The sequence below is a fragment of the Lethenteron reissneri genome, chromosome 31 (genome assembly GCF_015708825.2).
Source record: "Lethenteron reissneri isolate LAM-NWPU_2019-01 chromosome 31, ASM1570882v1, whole genome shotgun sequence".
NCBI lineage: Eukaryota > Metazoa > Chordata > Hyperoartia > Petromyzontiformes > Petromyzontidae > Lethenteron > Lethenteron reissneri.
The window spans coordinates 7,638,015-7,659,490 of NC_083809.1; the positions used below are offsets into that span (position 1 = coordinate 7,638,015).

The window sequence follows — 21,476 nt, forward strand, 5'->3', positions numbered from 1 at the left end:
CACACCCCTCCCTTCTCACCCCCACACCCCCACCCTCCACATCCCCCACACCCCCTCCCTTCACATCCCCCCACACCCCTCCCTCCACATCCCCCCACACCCCTCCCTCCACATCCCCCCACACCCCCTCCCTTATCATCCCCCCCACATCCCCCCACACCCCCTTGTCCCCCCCCCCCCCCACCTTCGCGTGACTCGTCATTTCCACTTCCGGTCGGCGTCGCCATGGCAACCGGGAAGCCAAGGTAACATGGTGGCGGCTGCTGAATGTTTATTAATCGACAACTCGGCAAACACGCCTCGTTATAACTTTTTAAACATCATTGTCGCCTTGGTGAAGTAACGTTTACTGTTATTGACGCTGCTATTTTTTGTTGACGCCACTTTTAAAAGGCACGGGGAGGTGGGGGTTTACACCGCGCCGGCCGACTTTGGGGCGCGTAAACGCGTTGCGAAGGCTCTTTTTTTTTAAACTTAAGATTTGTTTTTACTTGTTTAACTACGATTAAACACGCAAATTCGTTCGTATCAAACGTGTCATTGTTTCATTTTCACTAGTATGTTTTGCAAGGCGCTATCAGTGCTTCGGCGGTCCTTTCAATTACCTCATACCTACACTGACGGCGCTATACTTTTCCCATTAAATATTATAATCATTCAAAGCAAAGGGGCCGTCCATAAATGACGTCACGCACCTGGGGGGGGGGGGGTCAGACATTTGCGACGATGTGTGACGAGGGGGGGGGATAAATGTGACGTCACATCAAAATGCGAAACTTTTAATAAATATAGAATTGTTATAACAACACTAATTGTCATAACAACACTCCTACAACGTCAGAGTGCAGCGCCACATTAAATACGCACTACAATGACAGTAGTTTAAAGCGATTTGAAGCATGTTTTATTTTCAAAATGGAAATATGGTTTTGGGGAGGGGGGGGGGTAGAGCTTTGTGACGTCATATTTGAGGGGGGGGTCTGACTTTGTGACGAGGGGGGGGGCAAACATCGTTCAAAATCGCGTGACGTCATTTATGGACGGCCCCATACTAAAAAAAATAATTCACAGCTGTTTTGTCAGTTCACTGGTGATTGACAAGCCCAGCGCTAGGTATTTAACCCAAGACGTCAGCAATGCTGGTTGTGTGTCTGCTGGAGCCTTTATGAACCCCCAAAGAGGAACGCTTAAACATTGGGATTACACCTAGGATAGAGTGAGATGTGATGTGACGGGTCGGTGGTGGGGGTGGGGGGTGAGTCCATGAACTTTTTTTTAAATTTGTGTTTGGGATGGAATGAAAGGGGTCTGGATGTCGCATTCTTAATCAACTAGAAGATAGGTGTGAGTGATTTGGAAAAAAACAGTATAGTCAAACATTTTGTATTTGCCATCATATCTGCAGATCCCAGCAGTTGTATTGTAATTGTGCCATTATCACATCATTCTTTTGATGTTGATAAAATTGGCACTTTGTAGGAAATCATCTTCGTGGGAAGTCAACAGTGATCGTCCTGGACCATGTCATGGGAATGTGAAAATTAACCACTCAAGGCTGCGAACAGACTTGAGTGTTGTCCAGAGCTCATTTGAGCTTGAAGACTCTGACTTGATCTGCAATCAGGACCAGATGGATTATCATCCACACTGACTGTCTCATCCACTTACGCTGAGCAAAGCATTGTAACAGGTGCATATTTTAAAAGTATATATTTCTGCATCTTCATTGATTAAATGTCACGTTCTCGGTGCAAACGTGTGTAGGCACATTATTTATTGCACCAATTATCTCCCTAAAAGGAAACACTCGCACTGAACCCAATTCATATTTCCTCGCAACGTTAAGCCTACCCAGGGTTAGTGTTAATGTCCGCATTGTTAAATTTCCACAGCACCTTGACATTACCAGCACGAGCGCTGTCTCGTGTTATTAATAGCCTTTCCTCATACCCGTGCGTATGTAAATGCTAATGCTGGAATGGGATTGTGCCTTACACATCTCCTGCACACGCGGCCTGCTGGGAATTAACTGGATGTTAACCGAACGCTCACCACTGAGCCATTTAATAACACTTCCATAAAACATAATTAGTATATTTGTATTTGCGCCATTCTTGTAGTGCAAAGCTATCGTGAAGGTGCCATGCTTCACATGTTGGTATTGTCTGCCAATCGGGGACGATGTTGCTGTGTGGTTTTTAACAAACACCAGGTTATTTTGTGGATAATATTTGTCGGCAAATTTGTACCATGAATGCCAGCACACCTGGCCTTTTTTTTCAAATAACGTCACATGATCTTTGGCGTTCACTGTGAAACAGACGGTGGTTATTTTTTGGTGAATACACAACAGCAGTATTATCCAGGATGGCGCTGGGCCTGAGCCGTGAACCTTTGCAACAAGCAGCAGACAGGCTGCTGCTCAGCCATTTACATGGAGTAATTGGTTCGATTAACACTGCAGACTTGCGTCAAAGTAGTTTCTCATTCAAATGAATGCAGGGGGGGGGGGGGGGGCGAATGCTCATGTCATTTTTTATCCTGAGCCAGATGTGGGGTTTCGACATTCCAATAGTTGGGGCAAGTTTAGCCAAAGACAACCATTGTTGACTTCCAACTGAGTGGTACTTTTTGATATGAAGTTTCGTGACTGCAGGAATCCATACTCTTTGGTTCTTTCGGTAAAGTCACGTAGGTAGAAATAAAATGAAACAAATCACGACGTTCCGATCGCAACACAAGCGGTCGTCATCAGGCAAAGGAGTCAGCCTCTAAAGGCAAACTGCTTATAAAGGTTTGGTGATGGGCGTAGCCCAAGTGTATCAACAGCACCAGGAGCATGGGCGGTGCACGAGTGCCAATGCAGCAACAATGCCAATGCAGCAACAATGTCAATGTAGCAGCAATGCCAATGCAGCAACAATGCCAATGCAGCAACAATGCCAATGCAGCAGCAATGTCAATGTAGCAGCAATGCCAATGCAGCAAAAATGCCAATGCAGCAGCAATGCCAATGCAGCAACAATGTCAATGTAGCAGCAATGCCAATGCAGCAACAATGCCAATGCAGCAACAATGTCAATGTAGCAGCAATGCCAATGCAGCAACAATGCCAATGCAGCAACAATGCCAATGTAGCAGCAGTGCCAATGCAGCAACAATGCCAATGCAGCAACAATGCCAATGCAGTGGGCGAGAGAGCTGCCGTGGCAAAAGGTTATATAGGTAAGAAGGGTGGGGGGGGAGCAAGGGGGGAGAGAGAGAGGGAGGTGGGGTAGGGGGATGGGGGGGCTGCGTGAGCGCTAGGGGGAGAGAGGAAGTGAATCTGGGGGGGGAGGGGGGGAGTGGGCGGGGCTGGAAGTGGGACGCTGGGGATGCGGGGGGGGGGAAATTAACTCGGGAAAATAGACGAGTACCCGGCAGATATGATGGAACAACCATAAACAGTTAAGGTTTTACCTGGTTAATAACATCCTTCCAATGATTTCTCAATTTGTATCCATCTTCTCGGTTGAAGTTATGTCTATGTTTATATATCTAGATGGCTTCATGAACAAACCTTTGATAGTAGCCCGAAGGTTTGCAGAGTACCTTGGTCTCGGAAAAAACAATATCATGCGAGCCCACAGCGTTATAACAATGGTCAGCCACGGCAGAGGTTCAGCCTTGTTTCAGATCTGCCGTGTGTTCGCGAACACGGTCCGAGACATGTCGTTTCGTTTCCCCAATGTAACTGCCACCGCAGGTACAACTCAGTTTGCAGACTCCAGGATATTGCATGTCAGGAATGACATCCTTCACAGATGGGATTAGATGACGGATTTTGTGTACTGTATTGAATCAGACCTGGATCTTGTGTTTGTTTAAGAGAAACAGCTTTACGAACCAACACCACCTAGCCAGTGAACTGGAACATGTACACCAGGCCCTCATGATTAATGGGTACTCGGACTGCATGTATTGGCAAATCTGTTTCTCCAACCATGGAGAAACAACCCCCTAAGAAGCCGATCAAAACCATCACGTTACCATACATAGCAGGTGTTACCAAAAAGATTTCCAAAATCTTAATTACGTGACTTTACCGAAAGAGTATGAGTGGTACTTTTATTAGATCCTGGAGGGATGAAGGTTGATTCAACCTCCTAACTCGATTTGAGCTCTGCTCTCCAATTCCAAACCAAATGCTGTAACCATTGCACAATCCACCCACATAAAATATGTATTGCTCGCTGTACAGTACTTTTAGATCATAAGATATGTGGTGACTCCGCTGCACTTTGTATGAATCATTTGGAAGTTAAAAGAGTTTTAAGTTACTTTAGCATAGACTTACTTTAGTATAGAGTCAGTTGAGAAAGCACACTCAATTTCCATGTTAATTTCCTGATGAAGCTCAAACAGTTTGAGCAAAACATTGTAGGTTGCTGTAAAAACAGTCATGAAATGTATTAAGCCACCAATCAGCTGTATTGGTCAGAATTTGATCAATAAATTGGCATGTATAAATAACATCTTTATACATCTGGCAATCTTGTCGGGTGGGGGAGAGTGAATGACAATAATTTTGTAATAGATCTACCACGTGGCATAACCCAAACCCAATACTGTATTGATCACTGTATTTACTATGAAAAGCTATGTTTTTAAGTTATAGGATAAGCTATGTAGAAGTACGAAAGAAAACATAGGCAAGTGTTGTAGATATATCGCAAAAATAAGGTGCGATGTGTACAGGATGGAGGAAGGACTGAACAGTCGCAACTAATTTGGCGTCCAAGGGGAAGACCTATGAGCAAATGCTGGAATACTGTTAGGAATTATTTTGAGGTCCCACATCTACTGTGCAGCTGCTGCAATTAAAAGAAAGAAGGCACTGACGAGGTGTGGTAGCATCGGTGGCTTTTGCCATGATGACATCTTGATACTTGTACGAAGTTAATAGTGGTTGACCTACGTAGAGATTGGCACATGTCACAGCAAACAGACGTTTTCAACACTGGTTCAGGGACACCATTGGAGATGAGCCCCGCCTGTCCGCCCCACGTTGGTTTGAGCGTAGACGTTTTCACTTGTTCATACACATCGTTGGATGACCCACCAGTTCTCCATCAGCTGAATTACACACTTGGTCCAGAATGAAGTACATTCCTTTTTTTGTAAAAGAAAAAAAATCAAGTACAGGAAATCATTTTGTTTAGCCTCAGGTAACACACACATGTGATAAAGCAGATAAGTTTGTTACTTTAAAAGACGTATATTTCGCCCCAGGTAAAAGAAGTAGTCTCAACGTGTGCTTTCCTAGCGCATTGGTTTTATTTTATACCTACGTGACTTTACCGAAAAAACCAAAGAGTATGGTTTTAGGCTAATGGAGAAGTTGAGTTGAAAATGGATATTGTAACTAAAGGAATTGATTTATAGATGTATTGACCTTTGTACCTTAATACCATATTGATGGGACTGTCATGCTGGTCTTGTCAAATTATTATCCCTCTCTTTGTTTGCAATCACTGGGAAAAGTATTGCCAATAATGCAGTCTTTTGGGTGGTGGGTGGCTTATTTGGCTCAATGTTTGTGTCAGACTCGCTGAGCTCACACCGCTGAGAATTTGGGGTTGAATTTGGGTTTCAGCCACTCGAGATTCAACCAGGTTATGTATCGTGAGGCTGATGGTCTCAACACCAATAACTGCACCAAAAAAATGGATAATATCTTCTGATGCTCAGCTTAATTCAGTCAATCATTGCAAAGGGGTATAAAGGGTATGTGTGTCGTGGATGATTGCCTTGTGGCCAGCCACTTGACCGAGCGTGAAGGAACGCTGGACATCGTCGCGTTAGAGAGACCTATTATTAAGTAACTCATAAGTTTGATCCCTGAGGCAAGGTGTCTCGGAGAGCTGTTACCTGTATCAACATTGAGACAGCATCTCTGAGGACTTTGGTTCGATTCCTGACCGTAGCCACTCAATAAACCAGGTTGTCACGTGTAATGAGTTTTAGGGTCTCAGCCGAGGCAACGTTGCATTTGTGCATGTGCACCACTACCAGTGTAGTCCATTAATAGCTCGTTTAATTGCATAACGTAATTGCATATGCCCACTGGGAAAACACAAATCTCAATCGACATGTTGGTGGAAAATTAGTTTCTGGCAATTTTCGGTGCAAAAATATTTCCTGTCGATATTTCACGAAGTTGTCGCCAATTGTTTGCTTCTCTGTTAATCTGTTTGTTACCGTGATTTAGTTCGTTTGTGTATCTTAAAGGAAGACTTGGTTGGACATGTGGGGATAAATATAGACGCAATGAAACTGGGAACAACGTTTGCGCAAACAAAATGGTGCAAAGGAGGAACGCGTCCATTGTGGAGATGAAGCAATTACCGTAATTTCAGGATTATGGAGGCTTGTGATGTTCAGGGCTTTATTTTAGCCAGAACTGCCTGAGGCTGATATCTGAAAAGAACATTCATACCCCGCCTCCCTTCCCGCTGTTGTTGGTTGGTAGGGGTAAGGGTGGTTTGGGGGCCCTGGAAATAAGAAATGTAAGCGTGTTGATGACTTGAGTAGGTCTTCATCCAGCTGTAAATCGGTCATGGCTGATGATTATAACAGTATAAGTAGTAGGTAACTATCAGTTATATCATTATCCATTTGGTTGTGGCCTAGTACTGATGTGAAGACTTTGTTGGTAAGTCTCGAGGTGAAGACAGGGTGTCAGCGAGGCTGGATGCAGCAAGTCTGGAGGATCTTGGTTGGGGAAATTCCCCAGAGTGTCCAAAAGAGACAGCTGGGGAAATACCCCCGGAGAATCCACGAGGATAAAAGCAGGGCAAGAAAGGATGTTCGGGGTCTGTGGAGAGTGACTCGGGCCATCGTAGCTGTCTTCACGTCCGAGCTGTCTTTAAGTCATCTCGGTCTGCTCGGTCATACAAGTTCAAGTTAATTTATTAGGTATAGCCCTGTGAGCCATTCGGCTCTTGAATCGGGTGCAACCGCAACAAACAAAAAACAAAAACACGAACAAAGAACATCTTAAAGTGAATATGTGACTGAGTGCAAACAGAAAATCCAAGAAAAGACAGCAAAATATTGCAGAAAAAATCACCGTACACCAACGCTGTGTGAAAAAATCCCAGTGGGATGCAAGTCAAACAACCACAAGACAACTTAGATTAAGGCCATCAGTCTAACTCTGTACTACAACAAACATACATGGCTAAACCAATACACTTTTCGAAGTCACCAAAATAAAGCCATGAAAGCAATGAAACCGTGATCATACTGAACTGTGACGGAATATTCACAATAAATGGCATAAACAACATGTACTACCAAAACCCTGCAGCCATAGCTGGCTGCATGAGTCACTCCACAACAGCAGGAGCATCAATCGGAATATTATCATTTTTCAATGCACCTTTAAGATCAGCACACTAAATCAAAACACAGGTCATACTTTGTAGCGATCATCCGGAGCGAGTAGGCCACTGAATAGCACTGGCAGCTAGGGGTGTACAACTCCTCTAGAGCAGTTTTGAGTGAAGATCTTATAGGTAGTGACTCAAGTTTCAATTTATTGGCAACAGCATTCCAGACCCTGGGGGCATTAATAGCAAAGGCCATTCCTCCAGTATATGTACGGCAATAGGGCATATGAAGCTGGTAAATGAGTGTAGAACTTAGGTCAAATTTGTTCTTTGAAACAGAGAGGAAATCCAGCAGGTAATCTGCGGATTTTTTTGTAAGTACATCATGAATAAATAAGATCTGGTGCACAAGCCGTCGAACATTCAGAGATGTTAAGTTTGACCCAATGTAGAGATCACAGTGATGAGTCCTATATGGGCAGTTCAATGCAAATCTTAAGGCCGAGTGATACATTGAGTCAAGCTTCTTCAGTACAGTACTTGAGGCTGATTTATACGATCTCCACGTCGGCATTATCTCATGACGACGGGGTCCTAAGCTACGTTACGTTAAATAAAAGAAACCTCTAAAGTTAGAGTCCAGAGTAAATCCACTAGGATTGTGACTAGTTCATGTCGTTGTTGAGGGTTGACTGCTAGTTATTCTTTCAGGATCAATAAAATTGTTACTATTTTGTCAGGAGTAGAAATTGGTTGTCTGCTATCGCTAGAGGCACTGGTAATTTCATTAGAATGTCACATTTCAAAAACTAGCTGAGGGCAACAAAGATGAGCACTATCCCACGCTTGGTGACACTTTGATTTATACCCTAACGTGACGTAAAGTCCAACGTCTGATGATTAATTGAACTTAAAAAAGACAAAGATCCCCCGTATAGCCCCAACAGACTGTTGGGGCAAGTGCTGTTAGCGAGCACCTATACAGGCTGGCACGCAGACGAGGGGGTGGGTGGCTAACACCACGCCTGGCCGCATTTGTCTCTCAAGTTGCAATGTTTACACATCGCATCAGGTACTAATTTGAGGTTGAGTCGACCTAGGGGAAGCTCAGGACTGGTTCATATATTCATCACTGATGCTGGTCATGAGTGGGAATCGAACCCGGGTCGCCAGGTATGTAGCGCAGCTCGCTAACCGTCACACTACCGCTCCCCACTACTTAAAAAAACCACACACACACTAAAATACCATAAGTGCATATCAAGCACTGACTAGAGTCAGCATGGTGCTTGATGGGGTGATTTTGCCAGTACCACTGGCTGCCTTTGTCTCCCTGTTCTTTAATTATACAAACACTCTTAGGTAATATATTCTAGGCTGAGTAAACCTAGGGGCCGGGTTTAGATATTGCTTACTAATGCTGTGCATGGCTGGAAATCGAGCCCATATATCTTTGATGCAACGTAGTGCACAAACCGCTGCACTACCGTTCCATATAGCACACACACACATATCCCCCGTATAACCTTTAATAGACTGTTGGGGCAAGTGCTATTAGCCAGCACACACACACTTTGACACATACGTTAAGGCACACACAAGGCCAGGTACACACATACACAAAGACAAAGATCCCCCGTATAGCCTTAACAGACTGTAGGGGCAAGTGCTGCTAGCGAGCACCTATGAAGGCCGGCACGGTACTCGAGGGGGTGGGTGGCCAACACCACGCCCGGCCACATTTTTGTCACCCCAGTGGCGATATTTACACTCTGCAGCAGATACTAATTTGAGGCTGAGTCGACCTAGGGGAGGCCCAGGACCGGTTCAGATAATCGTCATTGATGTTGGCCGTGAGTGGGAATCGAACCCGGATCACCAGGTTTGTAGCGCAGCGCGCTAACTGCTACACTACCATTCACATACACGACACACAGAAACACGCATAAGACACATTTACACACTCGGAGACACAAAGACAAACACAGGTGCACATGCTTGTACGCAAACTACACTTCAGGATGTAAGTGTTACCTTGATCTTGCCCATACACCATTCTGACTTGTCCTTGGCGGTGTGTAGCTGGGCATTAGTTTTTTGCTCATGAGCCAAAGTGGGGGTGAAATGCAGAGATGAGGGAGGAGAGGCAAAACCGCCACGTCCAGTCTGGTAACATAAACCAGGGTCCTCTTTGGGAGGCTGTCGGTGTTAGCCGCTGAGGTCATGAAGGTCTTTATAAGTTCATGTTGTTCCGTCTCCCATGTACCGTTCCCGTTGCGTTTTAATGTGCACTCATGCCGGGCGATATTGGCACACCAAAAAAAATATTTATTGCATGCTGATTTGCCAGGGGACATTCCTGATTTTCTAAACGAGAATAGGTACATGGCTGTGGAGGTACAGGTCGTAAAAATATTTTAATATTCTTAACATTTAAGTCAAATAACTTAGTGTTATAAATAGCTATATTTAATATGTTTGTATGCGTGTCATTACATGCACGCAATGTATGATACAAATCACACCCTGTATACACTTGCAAATAAAACGTTCCATCTCAAGGGATTATCCACGTTAAATATTTTCATTAATTAATCAAAGCAATACACATTAAAACGTGGTAATGTATATGCATTATACTTGGGATGCGCTGGTGGTAATGCTTAATACTCAGAACCTAAGGCATTTTCGGCATGTTTAGGATTCAGTGGAGATGCTCGATTCCGAGTACATCTAAAGCATATTTAGAATTCTTAGGATCCATTGGTGAATATTGCACATACTCCTTTAATCGAACTGTCATTTAACCAAACTGTCAAGAATGCAAGCTATCAACATGTAAAGGCATAATGGGAGACATGTCCCAAGGTGGCCTTTCTGTTGAATTGTCTTACCATCATCACGCACACTGAATGGGTGGTAATTCCGAGTGGTCAGCTTGCTCCCACTGAGACAATTTGTACTGAGTTTATTGATTTGATTTCGCTATAGCTGCCAAATAGTTATGTTCATGAACATTTTTAAACGGCACGCCATATTTAAACAAAAAATTCCGTGAAAGAATACTGTGAGAGAAATACCTAGATAGCTTTAGTGGCTTATCATGGCCATGTCATACACACTTAACTGGCAATAGCAAAGTTATGGTTTTAGATTTGAAGTTCAGGCACTCGTGGTTAATCCCAGTTTTGTGTGTGGACAGTTCATGATCTTATATCCACCTTTGAATCCTTGAAACAAAATACTGGCACTTTGGCAGAAATTACTGTTTAGAGACCGCAGTAGGAATCAAACACCGGATTCGATGCAAACCGGCTTAGTGGTGAGCAGATGATGATCACAACAGCGGCGATAGTTGTGATTAAAAACAAGTCACGAAGCGCAATGAGAAACCAAAGACGACTCCTTCGCCTAGACCAAATGTTTGCCTTAGGCTAAGGTCACATAAATTGACTAAATGACCATTACACTTGACATGCCCGGGATCATTACATCTGGACACAAATGTGATTTATTGTTGACAAAATCAATGTTCTCACTTTTCAAACACATTCATTTGATTCTTTTGGTTCCTACTAATTGTTTCATGCCACAGAAGGGCATGACTGCCAGAGGAGGTGGCGAGGGGGACTCAGGTGATACAGCATGGCTATGTTGGAGAACTGAGCTGGCATGCTAAGGAGACCTGGGTTCGAATCTGGGTTTGATTCATACACAATGAAACCAGATTCTCAAGTGTTTAAATCGATGGTCTTAATCCATCTACCAATGCCTGAAATACATATTTGCTCCTGATTTGAAGCTTTCGTGACTGCAGGAATTCATACTCTTTGGTTCTTTCGGTGAAGTCACGTAGATAGGAAAAATATTGGCTTGTTTGACGAATGCATTGATCAATTGCTGATGACTTTTTTTTTGCGATGCACAAATAACTTTTTGCTCGTTGCGTGAGTTCTGGATGAAAATGCCTTCATCTCATGATTTCATGTCGATAATGCTATTCAAATATAAATGGGATTTTTTTCTTGCTCATTGGGGTGTAACTCATCTTCATTGCCAACGTAAAACCGATTATGAGAATGCCACATTCCCACGTTAAATGCCAGTCTCTTCACATGTTGACCACTGTTGACTTCCCACAATGCAGTACTGAACCCAGAGGAATGAACTTACGATCAGGATTTTAACCCGTGCCCTTGTGATCGTGAGTCAAGCACTGTTCCAACAGGACCACCCTGCCAGATAAATTATATTTAAAATAAATTAATGACTGTAGACTTATCTCCCTGTAAAAATAAGTTTTAACTTATTTATGGTATATGTGCAGCCCTGCAATTTTTTTCTCACACCATTGCTGGTGGAAGGGCCTCCACTTTACGCCACCACAATTGCCCTGCCGATCGCTGTGGGGCACCCATTTGTACTTCTGGGTGGGCAGCTGGGGGATTTTAAAAAAACTTGACCATTTGTGTCAAATGCCATGCTGGGAGACGTAAACTGGTGACATCTGGATTACAAGTTCAGTGTGCTAACCGTTACAGCACATCATAATTATATCCTTGTAGGAGAAGCTAAAGGTTAAGGAGAATGCGTTTGTGTGTGGTGCGCAGTGGGGCTGCCTTGTCTCGGGAGAACTGCCGAATGAGGCATCCAGGTGCCTGTATTCACAATGATGGTAAGAATCACATTATTTCCTGTACCATTCATTTGCTCCACCACTACATTACAAGCAAGGTGAGAGATAATTTAAACAAACCAAAGTCATTGAGAGATGTTTATCATCACTGGCAAACCTAAGCCAGTGGTGGAAATTCCATATTTTTTACAGTTCGGAGTTAGTCTTTAGATAGGGTTAGCCAACTAAGTGGTGCTGATTTTAAACGCAGATAGATGATGGAGTTGAGTGAAGATTTGAGCCACTAAAAATTCAACCAGGATTTTTCCTGGGTAGTGATATTTTTTGGTCTCAGCCTTATCACCAGTAATTGCACAAAAAGGTTACATCGCATGAGAAATTTGGCTTGGTTAATACTGGTAGGAACCTCCTGGTTACACCAGCCCACAGGGGATTATTGTGTCCGTCCATCTGTCCGTTCGTGCATCCAAAAATGGGAGGGGAGGGGTGGGGTTGGGTGGAGAGGGGAGGGTGGGGTGGGGCTGGGTGGGGGGTGGGAGGGGTGGGGCTGGGTGGGAAGGGGCTGGTCACCCCGTGGTGCCCTTATAAAACTCAATGTTTAACCTACTCACGCCGGCTTGTGCCCGCCCTCACAGTCGGGCATATTTGCGGAATACACCACGCCGCCGTTGACCCTGGCCATTGACCCAGCAACCCAACGCTCCTACCAGCTCCCTCCGCAGGAATGTGTTGCATCTCAGCCCAGCTTCGACGAATAAATCGACAACAAGATAAGAAGTCATTACAGCCAATGCTGTAGATGCCAGCATACATTGTCCCAACTTCCTACTGCCTGATTTCATAACTGCACTCACTTTCTAACATTGAAGTCTCATCTCAAAACCACCATCTGGGATATATGGGGTGCCAGAAATATATCTTACCAAGGAACTAACCTGGACTCTCCTTGTCTCGTTCGCAAAGCTCTTAACCATTTTATAATTCCATACGCACGGGTGATGCAGGCTACCTCCGCCAGACGTGTGGAATTAAGTTACCTAATTGTGTGGAATTAAAGTCACCTAATTGTGACTCGCATCACCGAACGTTGTCCATCGCACGCTTTTGCAGGAGGTACAAATGGAATCCACCTGGCGACCCTAGACATGACTGAAGGGAGGGCTTCACTATTCTCGCAAATCACCCGATGATACTGGATGTAATTACCAGCAAAACGTCGTACTAAAACATTTTAAATGTTGTGGATTCGCTCTTCAACACAGCGGTGGGCTAAACAAGTGAACTATTTGTCTTTTGTCAACGTGACACATTTTTTACTGATTGGCCGTGTCGGGTGGTGGAGGGTTGCGACACATTTATAAATAACGCGATCTAACCCAAAAACCTTTATCATGAATAATATTGGTCACGAAAGCCTACGTGTTAAATGACTGGATTTATTTTCAAACTCAAAGTACAATTAAAAAGACCCATCCGTTGCTTTTCTAATTCCATACGAAAGAAGAAGACCACGTGGCTACGTGTTTCCCCATGTTTTTACGTCTCGTTTACATTTTAGTTCCGTAATTGGCACCATGTCACGAGACAACACAATTTTATTTTGGAACTCGGAGAACATCCCAATGCACGACCTTATATGGGTGGGCTGCAGAGGTTTTGTGGCAACATCTACAACCAGACTGCTTAGAGACCTGGGAATTAAGGGCCAGAGCCAGCGTTCGGCAATCAGAGCTGTATCGGAGGTGGCAGAAGGCAGCAGTCAGTGGCTCTGGATGAAGAGGAAAGACCCCAGCTGGGCCCCAAAGTGAGAGGGCCAGGAGGTATGCAGTCAACAATGCTTGACTCAGGGAGGAGGACGCCCCTGCCATGCATAGTCCCATGGGATGTTGGCTATCAACAACAAGGCAACTCCTATGACTAATTGGGAATGGGACGCAAGCGTAGGATTGATCACCCTGTCGCTGGCCGCCTTTGGGGAGGGTGTATAGTATGAAAGGCCGAAACACCCTAGGAACCAAAGGTTCACTACTGATGATGCGCTCCCCAAATTTCACCAGGCTCACTGTTCATGAACTCTTGGAAGTGCTTGCACAAAGGATAGTAACATCTCATCCTGTGTTCTTTGGAATCAGAGAAACCGAATAGAATGTCACAAACGACATCTGAAGTCGTTGAACAGGCATTTATATCTCTGGAATGGGCAAGCATTTGTGTTGCCCTGCAAACAGTGTTCGTCACGAGTCAATCAAACCAACATGTTTGAGTTTCACACTTGGAAGTAAGCACATTTGCGGCAAACTAAATGTAATATTGTGGTTTATATATGATGTAGTAAACCTGCTATACTAGAATACTTACTGTAACCTGCTAAAATGGACTATTTGATTTGTTCATGTATGATTGCCTAGAGTTGAACCCAGGCTCCCAGTAGTACCGGTTCAGTGCCCTTGACACAATATTAGTCCCCTGTGCCACCCAGTCATCTCTTTGTCTTAATTACGAATGCAAGCCTTTGGATGCCTCTGTGTGTGTGCATACGTGTGTGAGTGAGTGGGCACATGCATGTTTACGTATGTGTATATATGTGGGGAGCGGTGGCATAGTGGTTATCAAGCTGCGCTATGAACACAGCGACCTCGGGCCACGGCTATTTTAAGTGGCAAGTGATATCTGAAAAAGTCTGGATGGCAAAGAACTTCACGAGACATTGTCAATGGATTTAATGCACAAATTTAGATCAGCAGGACATATTTTTGACACCAAAAATCTACATTGGGCCCTGTTCATTCATAAAATCCGTACTGGAAAACATGTGCTTTACTTAGCTAATTCAGTAACCCCATTGTCAAATGTACGATGTGAACGAAGTTCATGCATACATGCAAACCAAATCAACATAAAACGTACATCTAATTGCTTTTTAACTATCCCTAGAACAAGAATTGGAGTAGATGACAAAGCCTTTGCCGTTGCAGCACCAACTTTTTAGCTCAACCGCATTTGCAAATGTGATTTGTAACATTGATTCTTACCCGTGTCTCAATAGTTACATTTTAATGTGCTCTTTTATTGAAGGACTGTGTTGTCTTCTGGGGCTGTTATTGTTGTTCTGTTGCCTTGCCCAAGCTTGAATGTAGAGTGGACACATTGGCTAGATGTACTTATGCAGTTTGTACTTATATGGTCTCTATTATTTAATTAGTTTAGTTACTTGCTTACCTTATCTCTACTTTTCACTCCAATCGTTTTTGTTGTCTCGTTTGTTATTCTAACTTTGCTGACCTGCCCCTACTGGACATCTGTGAAAAATATTTCATTGCTCGTTAGATTCCTCCAGTCTAAATAAAGATTTTGATTCTGAAGTTCTAGGGCTCCCCTAGGTCGACTTACACTTTAATGAGTGCCTGGTGCATTGTGGAAACATCAGTACTGTCGATACAATCACTTACAGGCTTATTTCTGGCCAAGTCACCCCCCGACCTTCATAGGTGCTCGCTAACAACACTTACACCCAGTAGTCTTTGTTGACCATACGGGGGTATCTTTGTCTTTTAATCTGCATGGGTGTGCGTGCACACGTGCGCGCGTGCATGTGTGGGTGTGTGTGTAGGTCGGCCTTCATAGGTGCTCACTAACAGCACTTGCCCCTACAGTCTGTTAAGGCTATATGGGGGATCTTTGTCTTTGTAGGTCGGTGCCATATTTCAAGCCCTGCCAGGCAGGGTGTGTTACAGCGACCGTTGAAAGGGAAAGGCGCTGGGGGAGCTGCCCAGGGAGGAGGGAAACAGTCTGAAGATGGTGCAAATGCAAATGGGAATGAGGAGGTGGAGAAGGAGGAGGATGACGACGACGAAGAGGAGGAGAAGAGGACGGCACCCCTTGAGTTAATGGCTGAGGTGAAGTGCAGAAACCAGCTGATGTATGTGGATGCTTGTGATGTTGGAGGGGGAGACACGTAGCCATGGAGACTCATATCGCATAGCCAAAGGGGCCATTAGAAGCTATTAGTTGAGGGGTCACAGCAATAACTTTCTCCCTCGGTCTAAAGAGTTGGTGGTGGGGAAAACATTAAACATTTCCGCTTGCCCTCTGCATTTCTACACCTATGGGAATGACCAAATCACGCAAAAGTTTATCTATGGTTGACAATATACATTCAAATAGCCGTGGTGGGCAGCAGAGGGCATTTTCAACAAAATACATTTGACTGTACTTCTATGCTCCCCGCCTCCACCAGCCTGCACTGACCAGTGTGGTGAAGTATGGTTAAATAACCTCCATAAGCTGCACATTGGGAGGCCCTAATCCTGCAGTGGATTGACAAATGGTTATCCATGTTCATATACATTTCCATCCAATCGACTATTTAAAAGAAGGTGACCCCCCACACTGAGTCTCTTTCGAAAGATAGACCGATAGAAAAAGAGGAAAACACATACCAGGAACTAGGCACCAATTATATTCATATGAAATAAATATGTTCATCATATGGTGCTCATTTACATAGACAGTTTTGAGACGGTGGTGGAAATTCCACATTCCTGTAATAGAGGCCAGTCTCGAACAACCTCCACACCACGTTTGTCATGGGTGTTGTTTCATATTCTTAGGTTTTTTCGGTAAAGTCACGTAGGTAAAAAATTCAAATTAATAAAAGTAAAATAAAATAAATAAAAATCACGACGTTTCGGAGGCAACACAAGCTCCCGTCTTCAGGTGGAACCGTCACAGCACGACAGCTGTATCAAGTGATACAGCTATCGTTTGGTCAAAGGCAAGTGATACGGCTATCGTGCTGTGACGGTTCCACCTAAAGATGGAAGCTTGTGTTGTCTCCGAAACGTCGTGATTTTTATTTTATTTTACTTTTATTAATTTTAATTTTTTACCTACGTGACTTTACCGAAAAAAACCTAAGAATATGAATCCTTGCAGTCACGAAAGCTTCAAATCTAGAATTGGCGTTGTTTGTCCACACTTCACCATGCTGGTCCGTAACGGCTATTTGAAGGTGTATTTAACTCTTGTTACGGGGTTCACCGTTTTTGCCAACACTCCCGCAATTGAAATTTCTAAAAAATTACAATGACACCCATCAGCTCGACACGCAGTAACACTCTAGATTTGAAGTTTTCGTGACTGCAGGGATCCATACTCTTTGGTTCTTTCGGTAATTTAATTTATTTTATACCAACGTGACTTTACCGAAAGAACCAAAGAGTATGCAGTAACTAGATTTGAAGCTTTCGTGACTGCAAGGATTCATATTCTTAGGTTTTTTCGGTAAAGTCACGTAGGTAAAAAATTAAAATTAATAAAAGTATAATAAAAAATAAAATAAAAATCACGACGTTTCGGAGGCAACAGCTGATACAGCTATCGTGCTGTGACGGTTCCACCTGAAGACGGAGGCTTGTGTTGCCTCCGAAACGTCGTGATTTTTATTTTATTTTTATTTTACTTTTATTAATTTAAATTTTTTACCTACGTGACTTTACCGAAAGAACCAAAGAATATGCAGTAACTGTTTGGGAACTCTTAGGGTGTTGGGTAAGTTCATAGCCTGGGATTGGAACCTTGGACTTCAGCGGCTGGCTAACCGACTCTGACATGACCATTGAGCCCACGAGCACACCCAGCCACCTCTAGATCTCGCTGTAGCGGTGTCTGGAGGTGGTGATTTGTCTGACTGTTAACAGTTCCTTGGAGCGATAATGGGTGCCGACTACAAGCTAGCAAGGAAGCTCTGTGAGATGAGTGAGTATGGAAGTTCTTTTTTTACATTCTTCTGTCAGGAGATACACCTACTGTTGGATTATATGAATATACTCCACTCAGCTAGCCAGCGTGGATTGGCGATGGCAATGAGCATAGACGGTGAAGCTCAAGTAAAGTACAACAATAGATGTTGCTGCACTTTGTTCTGTCGCCCACAACGTAGCTCCGTAGAAGTATCTTGCACATGTTAGGAACGGTGGTCGCACATGCAAGCACTCTGTAGGCCTAGCTTTGCTTTGCTTCTGCATTCTGACAAGATCGGACGCAGTCCAGGTAATTTGGTCAAAAGCATAAGTATTAATGGCATTGAAATAATACAGCTATATAGGCCAGATTGACTCAAAACAAGTCAAACAATCTCCTGCTTCTCGATTTAAAGCTTTCGTGACTGCAGGGATTCATCTTCTTGGTTCTTTCGGTAAAGTCACATAGAATGGAAATAATAAAATTAAAAAAATAAAACATAATAAAATACAATTCTCACGACGCAAGCAGCCGTCCTCAGGTGAAGAACAGGTCTGTCGAGAAGACAGAGTCTGAATGACTCTGAATGATGTTTTATTTTTATTATTTTATTATTTCCATTCTACGTGACTTTACCGAAAGAACCAAGAAGATAAATCTCCTGCTTCTCAAGAGAACATCTACGGAATTTTACTGTTCAGGTTTATTTCATAGCCAACAGGCAGAGCAACGGTCAAATGTCATCAGCTTTTCATCATCCACACGTCTGACCTATCCGAATGAGCAGTCAAAACATAGAGTGAATCTCCGCTCATTTGCAGACAACAGCTATATGTTCGCTGTGAGCACAATGGCATAGTTTAAAGTTTTAAAAAACCAGGCGAGAACTCTAGAGACTAGGATGAGTTTCATTTGCAACAGTGACCTGGGTCACCAACGTGCCAAAATCAAAACATAAAAATCAGAAACAAACACAACTGTATCTAAGGTGCTCTATTAATCTTATATATAAACGTCATTTTTTGTCTGTCTTTCTGTCTGTGGATGCACACTTGCGAAGGATTTGGCTCCTTAGGCCGTTTTATAACACTTCCCCCTGTGTGCGTTCACCACTCGCAGTCTTGATTTTCGAGCCGCACAATGCAGAAGCCAAGCAGTACCTGCCTGTTATCGAAGCGAGGATCACTCAAGGTCGGTCATCTCCCCGCCTCCCAGTATGTTCGTCCTATCTGTGTACATATTTATCCGTCTGTCTGCCTTGCAGTCTCTCTCTGCCTCTACTCGTTTTGTAGCCCTCTCCATCTGTCTTCTTTCTTTCGTATGGCTGACATAGATGCAGAGCAACGATGACAATTTCACATTTCGGTGGTCAAGCCAAGATAGCAGCGTCAGGAGCAGCGGAGTGTATCGCTGTAATGTCTCCTTCGTATTTGTGGATCGGGAATTGCATCGTTATGTGTTGTATGGTAATTTTTAGATGATCACAATCGCATACTGGAGAGTTTTTTTAAAATTTTCCATTTGTGCATCAGTTTTCCGAATCTGCCATGGTTTGTACGGATGCGATTTCGGGTGGACCACGAGCTTCGTGGAAGATAAAACTCAGGGACCTTCTGCGTTGGGTCTTTCACAACAAGGTGTTTGTTTGTGAGTTCTTTTGAACTCCATTCAGCTCTCCAGTCTTCACCGGGGTTGAATTTACATTGTTTGAGGTTAAGCGCATGAGTTCAAAAGAGCTTGCCGTGACTTCATGCGACGACGAGGGACATTATTGAGGTCCTGATGATTGGGAAGGCGACTGTTTTCCTCGATTCACAGGACTTCCCTGAGGGTTGCATCATTGCGTCTGTATGTCTACACATCTCACAGATACTTGTGTAAGGGATGTCGAGAGGTGAACCCTGCTGATAAATAAATACACGAATAAATACTCACCGGGACCTAACGACTCGCGAGTTGAATGGCGGTCTCGACTCTCATTGGCGGGGAGCTCTCACGGGGGGCAGAGCCGACCTCATCGTGCACGATCTGATTGGAAGGTGGAGAACCATTGCAATCGGATTGGTCGTCGGGGTAATATGAAGATGCCCGGGAAAAAATCCAAATGGAGATGAGGGGTCGTTCGGGAGACCGTTAGAAAGGATGGCGAAGAGGATCAAAGGAGCGGAGTTAGAAGGGTTTCGGGGCAGCCTGAATTGATGAATTACCTGAAGTGTTACGATGTGCTGTGTGAGAGACGTAATAAGGTCTAGGTTCAAGACTTACACAGGCCCCGAAATCCATTAGACTTCTTAGTTTAACACAAAAGCTTACGCGACAAATATCATCCATAATAGTTTTTTTATGGAATTGTGTTTGCAGAAATAATGTTTTTATTCATGTCGTGTTGTATGTAATGGCTTCAAATCACCCCTCAAATCACCAAAGGTGCTAAATTTCACCAGTATTAAATGTAATATGTTCTCGAATCACACCCCTAAATCATAAAATCACAAGATGTGTGAATTGTCACCCCGCAACCCGCTAATGTGCAGCATTACAGCAAAGGACCTACTGCTGATGAAACTTCATCAGTCAAATGGTCAAGGGGTTGCCTTTGATTACACAAACACCACGACTAAGACACTTTGTCTCAGAATGCCTGTCGGTCAGCAGACAACACGAATTAGACAAGCTGCACATTGTTCTGCATGTATTCATTGTATCGGAATCTGTATCTTTCTGCGTGTATTTTCTGACACTGTGTATGTGTTGTCTGCTTTCGCTAGAGGTCGAGGCATCTCAACACGAAGACAGCAGCGATGAAGATGATGATGAAGAGAGTGATGATGACGACGACGATGATCTCGACGACGACGACGATGATGATGACAGTGAAGAGGATGAAGATGAACCTTTCAGACGCAATGCATTATGCTTAAACCTTCAACAAATTAGCATCAAATAATACATCGTTACAATTGTATTCAAGTCAGCACATTCTCATTTCAAGACAATGTCAATCCATCAAGGGAGACATTGGAGGATTAAGCAGTGGTCCTTTACCAAGTGCAAAGAGACTATTTGAATACCTCGTGCCTTGCCATAGTCGGTTTGTCAGTTAATGCTTTATGGAACAGCAACATTAACATCATCGACCATGGTCATTCCACTGCTGGATGAAGCCCTTCCCAAGTTGCCCCACCACCCTTTTGCAATTCTGTCCTGTAATAATCCACCTCGCATCTATAAACGGACTGATTGTATTTCTCCATCTCCTTGGTTAGTTAGATAAATGTTTTAGAAGGATGATCCGTTGATTATCTACTTGTCAACAATGCTCTCAATGCAACGCGCATTCCCTGATTCATAAAACCCGCATCAACAATAACACGTTTGTGTGGCATTGTTCTGTGGAGCGGTGTTGACTTTTAAAGCGTTTATATTTCACACTATGGCACCCAACGGTGGCTTAAATTTGAATGCAAATCCTGATATGATTACAACATGTGGCTCAACAATTAGTGGCTGGAGTGCTTGTGGCAGGACGAGCCTTTTCATCAGTCGTCGACAGATTTCGTTGGTGATTCTGCGTTGTCCGTGATACAGAAGTACAACTCACAAACAAAAACATTTATCAATAACACAGCCTTAAATAAGATACATTACAATTCCTTATAGGGCAAACAAACACTAACTAATTACTAACGTAGCATAATCACAATAAAACACATTACAACTGATTA

At 43.6% G+C, this 21,476-nt stretch overlaps 1 protein-coding gene across 1 annotated transcript; it reads left to right on the forward strand.

The window, feature by feature from the left end:
• The first annotated feature begins 186 nt into the window (after nucleotides 1-186).
• Nucleotides 187-21,121, forward strand: ERICH2 (glutamate rich 2). Its single transcript, XM_061563640.1, has 6 exons — nucleotides 187-245; nucleotides 11,984-12,048; nucleotides 15,700-15,905; nucleotides 17,709-17,766; nucleotides 18,871-18,942; nucleotides 20,520-21,121. The coding sequence occupies exons 1-6, from the start codon at nucleotides 226-228 to the stop codon at nucleotides 20,696-20,698; spliced, it is 600 nt and encodes a 199-aa protein (XP_061419624.1). The 5' UTR covers nucleotides 187-225; the 3' UTR covers nucleotides 20,699-21,121.
• Nucleotides 21,122-21,476: the final 355 nt, after the last annotated feature.

Coding starts and splice junctions, on each gene's coding strand:
- ERICH2 (XM_061563640.1), top strand. CDS start 226: ATGGCAACCGGGAAGCCAAG. Junction 15,906..17,708: donor CCCTTGAGTTAATGGCTGAG/GTGAAGTGCAGA, acceptor GACTGTTAACAG/TTCCTTGGAGCGATAATGGG. Junction 17,767..18,870: donor AAGGAAGCTCTGTGAGATGA/GTGAGTATGGAA, acceptor CACCACTCGCAG/TCTTGATTTTCGAGCCGCAC.